We start from the raw sequence: 16,482 nt of genomic DNA on the forward strand, positions 1-16,482 counted from the left end.
GGCCAAGAAAATGAGTTTATAGCTTCTTTGCCATAAGTTGCAGCAAAAGCACAGAGAAAAATGTAAATAAACATCTTAGGTTTGACTTACGTATAGTATACTTATGCATAGTATACTTTGAGAACTGCCCAAAGTTGGCAAGATGTGAGCACAAAGAAAGCATGGGGAAAGACTAAGAAAAAGAAAGGTATTGATAGCATGCACCAGCTGCCTTCCTGTATTTGATAATCTAACTAGGTGCAGTTATTCTACATTGGGCAAGACCTTCATACCCAACTCCCATATATAGTGCTTTAAGCATAATGTTATATAGTAAATGTTCGTTGAATGAAAAAATAATATGTAGGTATATTTCCAATGCCATTTTCGTGTGTGTGTGTTTTGTTTTTTTGCCATTTCTTGGGCCGCTCCCGCGGCATATGGAGGTTCCCAGGCTAGGGGTCCAATCGGAGCTGTAGCTGCCGGCCTACGCCAGAGCCACAGCAACGCGGGATCCGAGCCGAGTCTGCAGCCTACACCGCAGCTCATGGCAACGCTGGATCCTTAACCCACTGAGCAAGGGCAGGGATCGAACCCGCAACCTCATGGTTCCTAGTCGGATTTGTTAACCACTGCGCCACGACGGGAACTCCTGTAGGTATATTTCATTTTGCTTCATTTAGGCTTCCCAAGATTTTTTTATAGCACTTAGTAAAATAGTATGTATGTTGTTTTGAGAGAGAAGTGGGGACATCAGATGTTTTAAGCTTCTTTTGTAACTAAACACATTTAGTGTAGTATTTAATTCAGCCTTGTTATAGTCCATAAATTTTTGGTAATAGCTTTTCTTTAGGGGTAAAGAAAAGGAAGGGGATACACAATGTTATGTTAATAGGCACTGAAGAGAATTTTCCTTAGCCTTGTATATGGATTAATAATGAAATTGATCAGCTGATGAACCAAATGCAGCAGATAGAGACCCAGCAAAGGAAATTTAAAGCATCTAGAGATAGCATATTATCAGAAATGAAGATGCTGAAAGAGAAGAGGCAGCAGTCAGAGAAAACCTTTATGCCCAAGGTTCGTAAGTATGCTTTTTTAATGATTTGTTTTAATAATAAATATTGGGTGGACCACATGTTATATAGGTTATATAACAAATTGTGTTCCAGACTTTCCAACTTCATTAAATGGGCATTTTGAGCTATGGCATAATTAGTAGTGTCTGATAGTAATAATATATTATAGTAGTGTCTGATAGTATAATATAGTAGTGTCTGATAGTAGTAGAGTCAGCCAGTAATAATTTTTGTTAAGTACCATTTATGGATTTATTTGGATATTTGATTACATCCTGTCCAGATTGTGTTAAAATGAGTAGAAAGTAAACTACTACTGCCATTACAAAAGATAATACATATTGGTTTCATAAACATGAAGCAATTTTAACAAAAACTGTTAATTTATTACATAAATAGTACTAAAACAAAGTTTATAAAATATTTATCAGTTATGCCACCCTAACATTCTAGTAACTTCTTTTTGTTCTTATGAATGTTCATAAAGATTTTTATATGTTTGACCACAGAATATGATGTGTTCCACATATCCTGCGTAGTATCACATATTTTTCTTGTTAGTAGTTCTAATTATAAAACTTAATGGATACCTAATATTTGATTGATATGATTCTTTACCTCACTTTAATATCAAATATAGACTGATTCAAATTTTCACTGTCATAAATGATGCATTGATACCTTTATTAATAAATGGATAATCTGTCATATAGCAACGTAGCTTACAAAGTTTGGAGGCCAGTTTGCATGCTATGGAGTCCACCAGAGAATCATTGAAAGCAGAACTGGGAACTGATTTGCTTTCTCAACTTAGTCTGGAAGATCAGAAGAGAGTAGATGCACTGAATGATGAAATTCGTCAACTTCAGCAGGCAAGTACAGTTGACAGAAAAGAATTTTTTTGGAGTTCCTATTGTGGCTCAGTGGGTTAACCCAACTAGTATCCATGAAGATGTGGGTTCAGTCCCTGGCCTTGCTCAGTGGGCATTGCTGTAAGCTGTGGTGTAGGTTGCAGACGCAGCTCGAATCTGGAGTTGATGTGGCAAGGCGTAGGCTGGCAGCTGTAGCTCCAGTTTGATCCCTAGCCAGGGAACCTCCATATGCCTAAGGTGCTCAGATCCTGCATTGCTGCAGCTGTGTTGTAGGCCAGCAGCTGCAGCTCCTATAGGACCCTTAGCCTAGGAACTTTCATATGCCACAGGTGTGACCCTAAAAAGAAAAAGAAAAAAAATTTTTTGTTGATAGTTGGCTATTGTGAAAAGTGTCTTTCTGCTAAAAAGGAACGTGAAAGGGATTATTGGGAAAGTATAAAACTTAGTAGATTTCTAATCATAAAAGTAAATGAGGTTTTAATAAATTTTTATAAACCGTGTGTTAGGATTACATAAAAAATATTATTTAATGCACATTTGTAATTAGTAAGATTGAGCATACATAGCTTTATTAGCTTTGCTCTGTTTAGTGATCTGACCACATTTGTATGTTTATTTTTTATGTTTATTAATATCGTTTTGAGTAAACATTTTAATAACATTTGATTTTTAAGTACAGAGCTGTAGACAGTTAACACTAAGTTCAAAAAATTAAAAGCAGAAAAAGAAAATACAGCATGCCTTGTAAAAAAAACTGCATTCTCGATGGATAAAAGAAAAATGAAGAAAATTTGGGGCTTTTTAGAAAGGTGTAAAACTCCATTTCAAATCATTTGAACACAGACAATGGTGAAAACAGCAGATGAACAGCATTCCTTTGTGTGAAGTGTGCATGCTTGTGTAGATAAACAGTTTTGTTTTTCTAGGAAAACAGACAGCTGCTGAATGAAAGGATTAAATTAGAGGGTATTATTACTCGGGTAGAGACTTATCTCAACGAGAATTTGAGAAAGCGCTTGGACCAAGTAGAACAGGTATGTTCTTTTTTGAGGGATCCATAATGACCATAACGTTTTGAAAGTGCTTACATGTGAGTGTCTGAGAGTACAGCTTTGTGGACAGAAAGGCTAGCAGTCTGATCACCTGCCCTGTCTTAGAGTTATAGCACTGCCACCTAGTGTACAATATTGGGCAAGTCATTTAATATTTCTAAGCTCCAGTTTCCTCCTGTGTAAAATAAGCATAGCTATAGTACCTGATTTATATGACTAGTATATGCTAGGTTTCAATAAAATAGTTAGTTATGAATATTTTCTCAGTAGTAGTCAGATGCTGAGAAATTTTATAGTTGTTATAACATTTTTTCCCTCTAAACTGGATACAGTATTTGAAGTATATTTTTTACTTTTCATAAATGTTTATTTTAAAGTATCAACAGCTGTATAAACGTTTGGCAGTCATAACATATTGAAACTAATGAAATTCATATTTTGTGGTTTAATGCTAAGTTTTGTGTTACAGGAACTCAATGAACTGAGAGAGACAGAAGGGGGTACTGTTCTCACTGCTACAACCTCAGAACTTGAAGCCATCAATAAAAGAGTAAAAGATACCATGGCACGATCAGAAGGTGAATTTTTATTTAGTAAAAATGTTTTTAGTACTTAGTTAAATTTAGCTTGTTCATTTTACAAGGTTGTTGACTGCAAAATGAAATACCTAGGGAGTTCCCATTGTGACGCAGTGGTAGCGAATCCGACTAGTATCATGAGGATGCAGGTTCCATCCCTGGCGTCTCTCAGTGGGTTGGGAATTTGGCATTGCAGTGAGCTGTAGTGTAGGTTGCAGATTCAACTTGGATCCCATGTTGCTATGGCTGTGTTGTAGGCCAGCAGCTGTAGCTCCAATTGGTCCTCTAGCCTGGGAACTTCCATATGCCACAAGTGTGGCCCCTAAAAAACCAAAAAACAAAAAAAAAGAAATATCTAAATAGGCAAAAGCATGTACTAATAGTTTTATGTGTTTTTCATCATCATAAACAATTTATAATAAGCGTAGTTTAGGGTGTTTATTATAAATAGTAACCTTTGTTTTATTGAAATGATTTGCGATGATTTTTTTTTTTTTCTTTTTTGGCTACTCCAAGGCATATGGAGTTCCTAGGCCAGGGATCAGAACTGAGCCGCAGTCTCAGCCTAAGCTGAAGCTGTGGCAATGTTAGATCCTTAACCCACTGTGCCGGGCCAGGGATCAAACCTGTGTCCAAGTGTTCCCAAGATGCCGCCAATCCCATTGTACCAGTGGGAACTCTGTTTATGACAATTTTATGAGAGGCCACACATTATTAGTTTCATTGACAAAAATATGAAATAGCTGAATCAAATTTCTTACTACTTAGTTGCTGAGAAGAAAATAATATTTGTTTTTTATAAACATACTTAAATGACTCACGTACACCAGTTTGTCTTGAATTCTTTCATAAATTTTCACAGTAGGAGTTCCGATTGCGGCTCAGCAGTTAGCGAACCTGACTGGCATCCATGAGGCCGTGGGTTCGATCCCTGGTCTTGGCTCGGAAGGTTGAGGATCTGGCATTGCTGTGAGCTGTGGTGTAGGTCGCAGAAGCGGCTCGGATCCCAAGTTCCTGTGGCCCTGGCATAGGCCGGCAGCTGCAGCTCCAATTGGACCAGTAGCCTGGGAATCTCCATATGCCACAAGTGTGGCCCTAAAAAGACAAAAAGACCAAAAAAGTAAAATAATAGATAAATTTTCCCAGTAAAATTTAAACCTATTTATATTAATGGATTTGACCATTGAAATCTTTGGTCAAATAGGACTCTGACTTTAAAATAGATGTTACGGCCTGATTTGGTTTTCCCCTCATTTTAGATTTGGACAATTCCATCGATAAGACAGAAGCTGGAATTAAGGAGTTGCAGAAGAGTATGGAGCGCTGGAAAAATATGGAAAAAGAACACATGGATGCTATAAATCATGATACTAAAGAACTAGAAAAGATGACAAACCGACAAGGCATGCTACTGAAGAAGAAAGAAGAGTGTATGAAGAAAATTCGAGAACTTGGATCACTTCCCCAGGAAGCATTTGAAAAATACCAGACACTGAGCCTCAAACAGGTGAATCTTGTTGATTTTAAATTTGAAATATTGCAGATTTCCCCTTAACAAATTTATTTATACATTTTTTTTCTCTCTACAGTTGTTCCGAAAACTTGAACAATGCAACACAGAATTGAAGAAGTACAGCCATGTTAACAAAAAAGCTTTAGATCAGTTTGTAAATTTCTCTGAGCAGAAAGAAAAGTTAATAAAGCGACAGGAAGAGTTGGATAGGGGGTACAAATCAATCATGGAACTGATGAATGTACTTGAACTTCGAAAATATGAAGCTATTCAGTTAACTTTCAAACAGGTATGTTTCTATTTGTAATTGATGCATACGCAAGGTAAAATTTTCAGATACTATTCAGTTTATTCAATTTGTAAAGATTTTAAAGCTTTTTTTCCCCCACTAATAGTTGGTTCTAATACATGTTAACAAATCGAATTTATAGGATGCTGATATAGTAACTAGAATGTCTTGTGTTTTAGTTCTTAAAAGGTTCCAACCTGTTATTCTTGTTCTTTTTTTTCTTCTTCTTCTTTTTTTGTCATTTCTGGGCCGCTCCTTTGGCATGTGGTTCCCAGGCTAGGGGTCTAATCGGAGCTGTAGCTGCCGGCCTACACCAGAGCCACAGCAACGCGGGATCTGAGCCTCGTCTGCAACCTACACCACAGGTCACAACAACGCCAGATCTTTAACCCATTGAGCAAGGCCAGGGATCGAACCCGCAACCTCATGGTTCCTAGTCGGATTCATTAACCACTGAGCCACGACTGGAGCTCCCTGTTACTCTTTCTCTTAAGATTAAAAAATAAAAATACTTTTGGAGTTCCCATTGTGGAGCAGTGGAAACAAATCTGACTAGTAACCATGAGGTTACAGGTTCAATCCCTGCCCTTGCTCAGCGGGTTAAGAATCCAGCATTGCCGTGAGCAGTGGTGTAGGTCGCAGACATGGCTCAGATCTGTGTTGCTGTGGCTGTGGCGTAGGCCAGCAGCTGTAGCTCCGATTCAGCCCCTATCCTGGGAACCTCCATGTGCCATGGGTGATGCCCTAAAAAGCAAATAATAATAATAATACTTTTGATTGCTTTTACATAATTTCTGTCTGTTTATGCAGTAATATGTATAATTTCACTAAGCAAAGTATAACATATTCCAATTGATACCCAACTTTTTTTTATTTTAAGGTATCCAAAAACTTCAGTGAAGTATTCCAGAAGTTGGTACCTGGTGGCAAAGCTACTTTGGTGATGAAGAAAGGAGATGTGGAGGGCAGTCAGTCTCAGGATGAAGGAGAAGGGAGTGGTGAAAGTGAGAGGGGCTCTGGATCACAAAGCAGTGTTCCATCAGTTGACCAGTTCACAGGAGTTGGAATTAGGGTAAAATACCTTTACATTCAGTTTTCCCCAGAGCACTGTAGAATATTTTGCAAATCTAAATTGGTGTGTTGTGTATGCAATTTAATTTTAAGAGATAACAGTGATTTTACCTCCTTGAGATATTAACTCACTGAATGTTTTCTTAGGTGTCATTTACAGGAAAACAAGGTGAAATGAGAGAGATGCAGCAGCTTTCAGGTGGACAGAAATCCTTGGTAGCTCTTGCTCTGATTTTTGCCATTCAGAAATGTGACCCAGCTCCTTTTTACTTGTTTGATGAGATTGACCAGGCCCTAGATGCTCAGCACAGAAAGGCTGTGTCAGGTTAGTTTTGGTTTTATTGTTTCATAGTAACTTGCTAAAAATGATAGCTTACCTCTTTGATATTATATTCTTTGTTGTCTGATATATCTGGGGAGATTAGACAGGGTATTAATCAATAAACAAAATAATTTTTTCAACAGGATTTTAAAAGTTTAGTGTTAGAGTTCCTGACGTGGCATAGTGGGTTAACGATTTGGCTTGTCTCTGTGCCATTGCCAGTTCGATCCCTGGCCTGGCAGTGGTTAAGGATCTGGTGTTGCCTTGACTGTGGCGTAGGGCTGCAGTTGTGGCCAAAGTGGGGGAAAGTTGTTTTGTGTGATAAAATTTAATTTGCTCTGACATTATTTTCTTTTTCTTTTTTCTTTTTTCTTTTTTTTTCCTTTTTAGGGCTGTACCTGCGGTGTTTGGAAGTTCCTAGGCTAGGGCTCAAATCAGAGTTGTAGCTACTGGCATACGCCACGGCCATAGCAACTCAAGATCTGAGCCACGTCTGCAGCTTACACCACAGCTCATGGCAAAATGCTAGATCCTCGACCCACTGAGCAAGGCCAGGGATTGAATCTGGGCCCTCATGGATACTAGTTGGATTTGTTTCTGCTTTGCCATAATGGGAAATCCCTGACATTATTTTCTAATGCTGTGTTAGAAAGTGCTTCTTCTTTATATTTTATAACTTTAAGATACCGGTGTTTGTATCTTAAGATTTATCCCTAATTTACGAAATCAAGTTGGTATTTTTTGTAGATGTGTGCATGGAAATTAAGAGTTTCAGGCAGTTTTAAATTTTAGCTAAAAGTAAAAACAGTTGCTTTTAAATTTTTCAGTCTGAGAAAAGGGTTTTATTAAATTACTATTTTATTTCTTTTTACAGATATGATTATGGAACTTGCTGTACATGCTCAATTCATTACAACTACTTTTAGGCCTGAATTGCTTGAGTCAGCTGACAAATTCTATGGTGTAAAGTTCAGAAATAAGGTAATTTTTTTCCTACACGAAGTTTAAGTTCATGTAGTATTTACCTCATTATAACTGTTGAGGTCATGTTTTATGTTATTTAAGTTATAAAAGAAAATTTAGAATGTTGTCACTTATCTAATAATGAAGTATTTGTAAAGAAAAAAACTTCAAATGCCTGTGGAGGATAGCAGTTTTTTGTGGCATTCATTGCATTGATTTTTATTCTCATTGGCATTAGGAGACATTATCTTCCTGTTTAGTCTATTTAGTGCTTATTTAATGCACAGTCTTTAGCAGTTATGTACATTCATTTATATTTGACTAGACCACACAGTTTTTCTTGGTGTTTCTTTGAAATAGCAAAATAATAAAAACAAAAATGGTTCAAATTATTCAGACATTACTACTTATCTATATCTTCAAGAGCATTAAAATGCAGAATATTTTCTAAACTAATGCCTTCAACAAACAGCAGTATAAAGTTTTTATCAGTCAATGTTTGTTTTTTGTTTTTTGTTTGTCTTTTTTTGCTTTTTAGGACTGCACCCGAGGCTTGTGGAAGTTCCCAGGCTGTGGGTCTAATTGGAGCTATAGCTGTCTGCCTACACCACAATCACAGCAATGCCAGATCTGAGCTGCGTCTGCAGCCTACACCGAAGAGCCATGTCTGTGACCTACACCGCAGCTCATGGCAGTGCCAGATCCTTAACCCACTGAGCGAGGCCAGGAATCAAACCGGAAACCTCATGGTTCCTAGTTGGATTCGTTTCTACTGTGCCACAACGGGAACTCCAATCAGTCAATGTTTTAGAATCATTTGCTTAATATATGAAATTTATAGGTGATAGGCTATTATTTTTAAAATATTACCTTATATAGTGGGAACACTGATGTATTTCTTTAAGGTTTAATAGGTTTTGTTTTTAATATTTGTTCTTCAGGTTAGTCATATTGATGTGATCACAGCAGAAATGGCCAAAGATTTTGTGGAAGATGATACCACTCATGGTTAATTGGAAAATATTGCCCACTGGTTTGGAAGATGTGTATAGTAACATGATTCTTATACCAGGAACTGTAAATTTAAACCTAAATATCTGGTAATTATTAATAGCCTTCAGACATAGAGCATACATAGTCCTTTTATATTACTGTCATTGTATTTTATAATGTACTCTGTAATGTTACAGTTTTTACTTATAGCTTGAGAATTTTATTTCCCACACAACTCTTTGTAAAGTGTCCTCCTATTTTACATCTTTTGAAATGTGGTAAATATTCTTTCCTAATTATTTTATCAATTATATTGCCTCTTTTATAGCTTCAATTAAATGATTGGTTTTATGACTAAATTTGTGTTTTATGTAGCTTTTTATTTATAGTTGTATGATTAGAAACAAATAGAAAAGTTCTGTTTTCACCTAAAAGAAGATTTTTTTTAAATAGAATTTAATATTCTTGAATTACATCAGTGATTTCCAATCTTGGCTGCATATTTAAATCCATGCAGGAGCTTTAAAAAATGTAACACTACTGGAATCTTTCCCTAGACCACTTGAATCAAAATCTTTAAGGGATGGGGTCTTGGTCGTTTTTAATTCTCAAGTTTCCCAGGGTGATTCTGACCCTCAGTGAGGGTTAGAACCCCTGCTTTAACTCAGTGTAACAGTCCTTTAAAAATTATTTTTAGGAGTTCCCGTCGTGGCGCAGTGGTTAACAAATCCAACTAGGAACCATGAGGTTGTGGGTTCGGTCCCTGCCCTTGCTCAGTGGGTGAAGGATCCAGCGTTGCCGTGAGCTGTGGTGTAGGTTGCAGACTCGGCTCGGATCCCGCATTGCTGTGGCTCTGGCATAGGCTGGCAGCTACAGCTCCGATTAGACCCCTAGCCTGGGAACCTCCATATGCCGCGAGAGCGGCCCAAGAAGTGGCAAAAAGACCAAAAAAAATATATATTATTTTTAATTTAAGGTGGCTGTGTGTTTAATAGAAGTTGGGAAGGGTAGGAGTTCCTGTCGTGGCTCAGTGGTTAACGAATCTGACTAGGAACCATGAGGTTGCGGATTCGATCCCTGGCCTTGCTCAGTGGGTTAAGGATCTGGCGTTGCCGTGAGCTGTGATGTAGGTCGCAGACATGGCTCGGATCCCGCATTGCTGTGGCTGTGGTGTAGGCCCGTGGCTATAGCTCCGATTAGACCCCTAGCCTGGGAACCTCCATATGCCGCGAGAGCGGCCCAAGATATGGCAAAAAAAAAGAAGTTGGGAAGGGTATCCAAGACATTGAGCCATAATATGTGCTTGTTTTTCTGGATAAGTAAATAGTTTGTAAAACCTTATTATTTTAACGCTGGGCTTTTCCCCAGATGATATCTTTGTTGTTTATTGTGTCTTAAAATTGCTTTATTGAGACAATTCACACACCATAAAACTTGGCCTTAAATGGTGCAATTCATTGCTTTTTAGTATATTCACAGAATTGTGCAACTACCTCTGCAATCTAATTTTAGAACATTTCAGTTACCCTAAAAAAGTAACATTGTACCCATTAGCAATCACTCTACCCTCTCCCCTCATCCCTCCCTTGGTGATCACAAGTCTGTTTTATATCTCATACTATGGATTTGCTTATTCTGCACATTTCATAAAAATGGAAATATACAATATGGGACCTTTTGTGACTGCCATCCTTTATTTAGCATGTTTTCAAGGTTCATTTGTGTTGTGTCCCATAGTGGTACTTGATTGCTATTTATTGCTGAATAATATGCCACTGTATGAATATACAGTTGACCCTTGAACAACATGGGTTTGAACTGTGCAAGTCCACTCATACTTGGATGCTTTTTAAAATACCTATATTGTATTTTTTTTTTGGCCCCACCTGCAGCACGTGGAAGTTTCCAGGTCAGGGGTCGAACCTGCACCACAGCAGTGACCTGACAACACTGGATCCTTAATCTGATGAGCCACACAGGAATTCCTGTCATTTTGTAGATCTTTAAATGTGAGGATAAAGTTTGTTTTCATAATATGTGGAATCAGGAGTTCCCATCGTGGCTCAGCGGTTAATGAATCCAACTAGGAACCATGAGGTTGCAGGTTCGATCCCTGGCCTTGCTCAGTGGGTTAAGGATCCGGTGTTGCCGTGAGCTGTGGTGTAGGTCGCAGATGCGGCTCAGATCCTGCGTTGCTGTGGCTGTGGTGTAGGCCGGCAGCTCCAGCTCCAATTCAACCCCTAGCCTGGGAACCTCCATATGCCGCGGGAGCGGCCCTAGAAAAGGCAAAAAGACAAAACAAAAAAACAAACATAATATGTGGAATCAAAAGAACTAAGGTTTGGAAATTCCTGTTGTGGCTCAGCAGTAATGAACCCAACTAGTGTCTATAAGGAGGTAGATTCAACCCCTGGCCTCGCTCAGTGGGTTAAGGATCTGGCATTGCTTGTGAGCTGTGGTGTAGGTCACAGATGTGGCTCAGATCCTATGTTGCTATGGCTGTGGTGTAGGTGGGTGGCTACAGCTCTGATTTCAACCCATAGCCTGAGAACCTCCATATGCCCTGGGAATAGCCCTAAAAAGACCAAAAAAAAAAAAAGTTTTGAGTTATATCCAAACTGTTATAGCTTCCTGTACATCCCCTATATTCTTTGAGGCAGAGATAGCAGTGTATGAATTTTCAGCTTTGAGGGAGGAGTCCGTACCCCTAACTCCTGCATTGTTCAAGGGTCAAATGTATACCCTGGTTTGTTTACCCGTTCATTGGACATTTGTTTCCACCTTTTGGCTATTATAAATAATGCTGCTGTGAGCATTCATGAATAAGTTTTTGTGTTGAAATGTTGAACTGACAAACTTTTCCAAAGGAGCTGCATGCACCATTTTACATTTCTACCAGTAATGTATGAGGGTTATGATTTTTCCACATCCTCACCACTTGTTATTCTTTTTATTATAGCTGTTCTTGTGGGTATGAAGTAGTATCTTGGTGTGGTTTTAATTTGCATTTTCCTGATGACTAGTGATGTTAAGCATATTTTATTGTTGATTTTTATATCTTTGTTGAGATGTCTTTTGCTCGTATTTTTAAAATTATTTATTTATTTATTTATTTATTGCTTTTCAGAGCTGCACCTGAGGCATATGGAGGTTCCCGGGCTAGGGGTGCAGTCAGAGCAACAGCTGCCAGCCTACACCACAGCCACAGCCACAGCAACACAGGATTTGAGCCGCATCTTCAATCTACACCACAGCATACGGCAATGCCAGATCCTTAATGCACTCAGTGAGGCCAGGGATTGAACCTGCAACCTCATGGTTCCTAGTTATATTCGTGTCCTATGCACCACAGTGGCAACCCCCTCCCCTTTTTTTTCTTTTGCCCTTATTTAAATAACCATAGTTTGTACTATTATAGAATACAGGTAATAGGGAGTTTTTAATGTATTCTGGTTACAAAAGTCCCTTGTCAGGTATGTGACTTCCAAATACTTTCTCCTAGCCCTTGGGTTGTCTTTTTACTTTCTTAATGGTATCTTTTGAAGTGCAACATTAAAAATAATTAAACTCAAATACCCAGATTTCCCCCTAAGGAAATTTCCACCTAAGGACATCCAGTCTGGGATTAGGATCCACTCTCTCCAGCCTTATTTTAACTTAATCACTTCTTTAAAGGTTCTATTTCCAAAATAGTAGTGATAATTGGAAGTTACTGGGGTTGGGGCATAAACGTTCATTTGGGGGAGCAGGTATAATTCAGCCCACAACAATTACCATGGTACACTTAATCCAGCATAGCTACATTTAGGTTTTGCCAGTTTTTCCACTAATGCCCTTATTTTCTCAGAGGATACTGCATTCCATTCAGTTGTCATGTCTATGTGCTATCATAGTGTCTTAGTCTGTTTTTCATACCTTGATAGTTTTGAGTTCTGCTTTTCAGATGTTTTGTGGCATGTCCCTCAATTTGGAATTGTCTGATATTTTTCTCATGGTTAGACTGGAAATAAATAATACCATAGAAGTGAAATGTTTTTATTACATCATATCTGCAGTGCCTGTTACTTATTTTTTGGCCATGCCCGTAGTATGCAGAAGTTCCCCAGGCCAGTGAACCCACACCACAGCAGTGACCCAAGCCATAGCAGTGACCAGGCTGGATCCATCCTTAGCCCACCAAGCCACCAGAAACTGGCAGTACCTGTTTAATATGCTTTATCACTGATGATATTTACATTGATCACCTGTCCGAGATTGTTTGCCAGGTTTCTTCACTGTAAAGTGACCCTTTTCCCCCTTTGACACTCCTTGGGAAGCAAGTAACTAGGTGCAGCCCACACTGGATCAGATACTTCTGTGTCCTTGGAAATCTCCCTTATTCTCCTGGGTCTTTTTTGTAGATTCTTTCAGATTTTTTTTTTCTTTCTTTCTTTTTCTCCTTTTTTTTTTTTTTTTTAATTACTCAAATGAATTTATCACATCTGTAGTTGTATAATGATCATAACAATCTGATTTTACAGGATTTCCATCCCACAACCCAGGCACATCCCCCCACCCCCAAAACTGTCTCCTCTGGAGACCATAAGTTTTTCAATGTCTGTGAGTCAGCATCTGTTCTGCAAAGTTCAGTCTGTCCTTTTTTCAGATTCCACATGTCAGTGAAAGCATTTGATGTTGGTGTCTCATTGTATGGCTGACTTCACTTAGCATGATAGTTTCTAGGTCCATCCATGTTGCTAAAAATGCTATTTCATTCTTTTTGGTGGCTGAGTAATATTCCACTGTGTATATGTACCACATCTTCTTGATCCACTCCTCTGTTGCTGGACATTGCAAATGGTGCTGCAATGAACATTGGAGTACGTGTCTTTGCGAGTTGTGGTTTTCTTTGGATAGATGCCCAGGAGTGGGATTGCTGGATCAAATGGTAGTTCTATGTTTAGTTTTCTGAGGAATCTCCATACTGCTTTCCACAGTGGTTGCACCAGTTTACAATCCCACCAACAGTGTACTAGGGTTCCTTTTTCTCCACACCCTCTCCAGCACTTACTGTTTGTAGACTTTTTGATGATGGCCATTCTGGCTGGTATAAGGTGGTACCTCATGGTGGTTTTGATTTGCATTTCTCTAATAATGAGTGATGTTGAACATCTTTTCATGTGTTTCTCGGCCAATTGTATGTCTTCTTTGAAGAACTGTCTGTTTAGATCTTCTGCCCATGTTTTGATGGGGTTGTATTTTTTTGATATGGAGCTGCAGAAGGTGTTTATAAATTTTGGAGATTAATCCCTTGTCAGTTGATTCACTTGCAAAGATTTTCTCCCATTCTGTGGGTTGTCTTTTTGTGTTGTTTAGGGTTTCCTTTGCTGTGCAGAAACTTTGAAGTTTGATTAGGTCCCATTTGTTTATTTTTATTTTTATTGTCAACACTCTAAGAGGTGGATCTGAGAAGATGTTGCTGTCATTTATGTCAGAGAGTGTTTGGCCTATGTTTTCCTCTAAGAGTTTTATAGTATCTGGTCTTATATCTAGGTTTTTAATCCATTTGGAGTTTATTTTTGTGTATGGTGTTAGGGAGTGTTCTCATTTCATTCTTTTCCATGTGGCTGTCCAGTTTTCCCAGCACCACTTATTGAACAAGCTGTCCTTTCTCCATTGTATATCCTTGCCTCCTTTGTCATAGATTAGTTGGCTGTAAGTGTGTGGGTTTAATTCTGGGCTTTCTATCCTGTTTCATTGATCTATATGTCTGTCTTTGTGCCAGTACCATGATGCGGTTTTGATGATTGTTGCTTTGTAGTGTAGTCTGAAGTCCGGGAGCCATTCTTCCAGCTCCATTTTTCTTTTTCAGGATGTCTTTGGCTATTGTGGGTCTTTTGTGCTTCCAAACAAACTTTAAAATATTTTGTTCGAGTTCTGTGAAAAATGTCCTCGGTAATTTGATAGGGATTGCATTGAATCTGTAGATTGCCTTAGGTAGTATAGTCATTTTGATAATATTAACTCTTCCAATCCACAAGCATGGTATATCTTTCCATCTATTTGTGTCATCTTTGATTTCATTCATCAGTGTCTTACATAGTTTTCAGAGTTGTACATTCACTTTTGAGTTTTCCTTTTGAGTACCCATGTCTCTCTAGCATTTAAATGTTCAGTATATTGTGTATAGTTTGGCCATAGTGTAACTGACCTTCTTTCTCTAACAAAATTTGGTATAAAAAAATATTCTAAGGCCCTGTTCAAAAGTTTATGTACGCACAGAATCTTTGTAATATTTCTAAATGTTTCTTAAGGATCTCCTCAAGAATATTCATTGAGTCACTCACTACCTGTGGAGTAGACTGATAGATACATAGTTATGATCTGTAGCTTTGTCCTGATTATGACCACCCCTCTGTAATAATAAATTTGGAAAGAGATGTAGAACATCATTGTAGAATGATGGCATCATTGTAGAACTCCCCAGGAATCTTAAGCATCTCCCCAAGGACATCAGTCAAATGGAACACCAGTGGATTTGTAACAATAAGCACCTAAACAATGAAACAGAGACTTTAAAACTCATTCCTTGCTATATCTCAGTCGCAAATTATTCATTCTTAGTGAAAATGAATTGAAAAATGTGAAAATCTGCACTTTTTTGGTTAACCTGGAAACTTAGAGGAAGGGCAGAAGTTCACCAAAGGAATTAGCCAGTGATTTATGAGAAAATCTAAAGTACTTCTTTATGCTGGATAGTCATGTTTTTTTCTACTTTGAGAGTTATTAATTTGAAATGTGTGTATATTCTATATATTTATATGTATTAGATTTGAAGTGTATATATGTTATGGATAGATAGATAGGTTAGTAGGTTTGAAGACTGTATATGATCACCTTCCCAACCAGACTGCCACTATTAACATTTTGGGACGTTTCCTTCAGATCTTCGTACAAAGTTTTATGGTTATGTTTATATGGGTATATAATTTTATATCCTGAACTTTTCACTTAATTATACAGTATAAAATATTCTTGTTTAATCTCTTCAGAAACAAATTTTTTTTTCAGATTGTTTTCATATTAAGTTTTTTTTTCCCACTGTACATCAAGGGGGTCAGGTTATCCTTACATGTATACATTTTTTTTTCCCCACCCTTTGTTCTGCTGCAACATGAGTATCTAGACATAGTTCTCAATGCTACTCAGCAGGATCTCCTTGTAAATCTATTCTAAGTTGTGTCTGATAAGTCCAAGCTCCCATTCCCTCCCACTCCCTCCCTCTCCCATCAGGTAGCCACAAGTCTATTTTTCAAGTCCATGATTTTCTTTTCTGTGGAGATGTTCATTTGCTGGATATTAGATTCCAGTTATAAGTGATGACATATGGTATTTGTCTTTGTCTTTCTGGCTCATTTTACTCAGTATGAGATTCTCTAGTTCCATCCATGTTGCTGCAAATGGCATTATGTCATTCTTTTATGGCTGAGTAGTATTCCATTGTGTATATACACCACATATTCCTAATGCAATCATCTGTTGATGGACATTTGGATTGTTTCCATGTCCTGGCTATTGTGAATAGTGCTGCAATGAACATGCTGGTGCATATGTCTCTTTTAAGTAGTTTTGTCTGGATATATGCCCAAGAGTAGGATTGTGGGGTCATATGGAAGTTCTATGCATAGATTTCTAAGGTATCTCCAAACTGTTCTCCATAGTAGCTGTACCAATTTACATTCCCACCAACAGTGCAGGAGGGTTCCCTTTTCTCCACAGCCCCTCTAGCACT

General features: G+C 38.1%; 1 protein-coding gene across 2 annotated transcripts in view; it reads left to right on the forward strand.

The window, feature by feature from the left end:
• SMC3 (structural maintenance of chromosomes 3) overlaps positions 1 to 9,070 on the forward strand; it is a 39,284-nt gene extending 30,214 nt beyond the window's left edge. For both annotated transcript variants that reach the window (XM_084994263.1, XM_005671452.4), the window contains exons 20-29: positions 908 to 1,059; positions 1,772 to 1,930; positions 2,857 to 2,964; positions 3,452 to 3,560; positions 4,820 to 5,067; positions 5,150 to 5,362; positions 6,243 to 6,434; positions 6,581 to 6,758; positions 7,630 to 7,736; positions 8,660 to 9,070. In XM_084994263.1, coding sequence (XP_084850389.1) covers positions 908 to 1,059; positions 1,772 to 1,930; positions 2,857 to 2,964; positions 3,452 to 3,560; positions 4,820 to 5,067; positions 5,150 to 5,362; positions 6,243 to 6,434; positions 6,581 to 6,758; positions 7,630 to 7,736; positions 8,660 to 8,731 — 1,538 coding nt within the window. In that variant the 3' untranslated portion in view covers positions 8,732 to 9,070. The remainder of the gene's footprint in view (positions 1 to 907; positions 1,060 to 1,771; positions 1,931 to 2,856; positions 2,965 to 3,451; positions 3,561 to 4,819; positions 5,068 to 5,149; positions 5,363 to 6,242; positions 6,435 to 6,580; positions 6,759 to 7,629; positions 7,737 to 8,659) is intronic.
• Positions 9,071 to 16,482: the final 7,412 nt, after the last annotated feature.

Source organism: Sus scrofa, chromosome 14 (genome assembly GCF_054392235.1).
Source record: "Sus scrofa isolate SSC_HxYL_T2T_F1_AM1 chromosome 14, Sscrofa_HxYL_maternal_Yorkshire_Landrace_v2.0, whole genome shotgun sequence".
NCBI lineage: Eukaryota > Metazoa > Chordata > Mammalia > Artiodactyla > Suidae > Sus > Sus scrofa.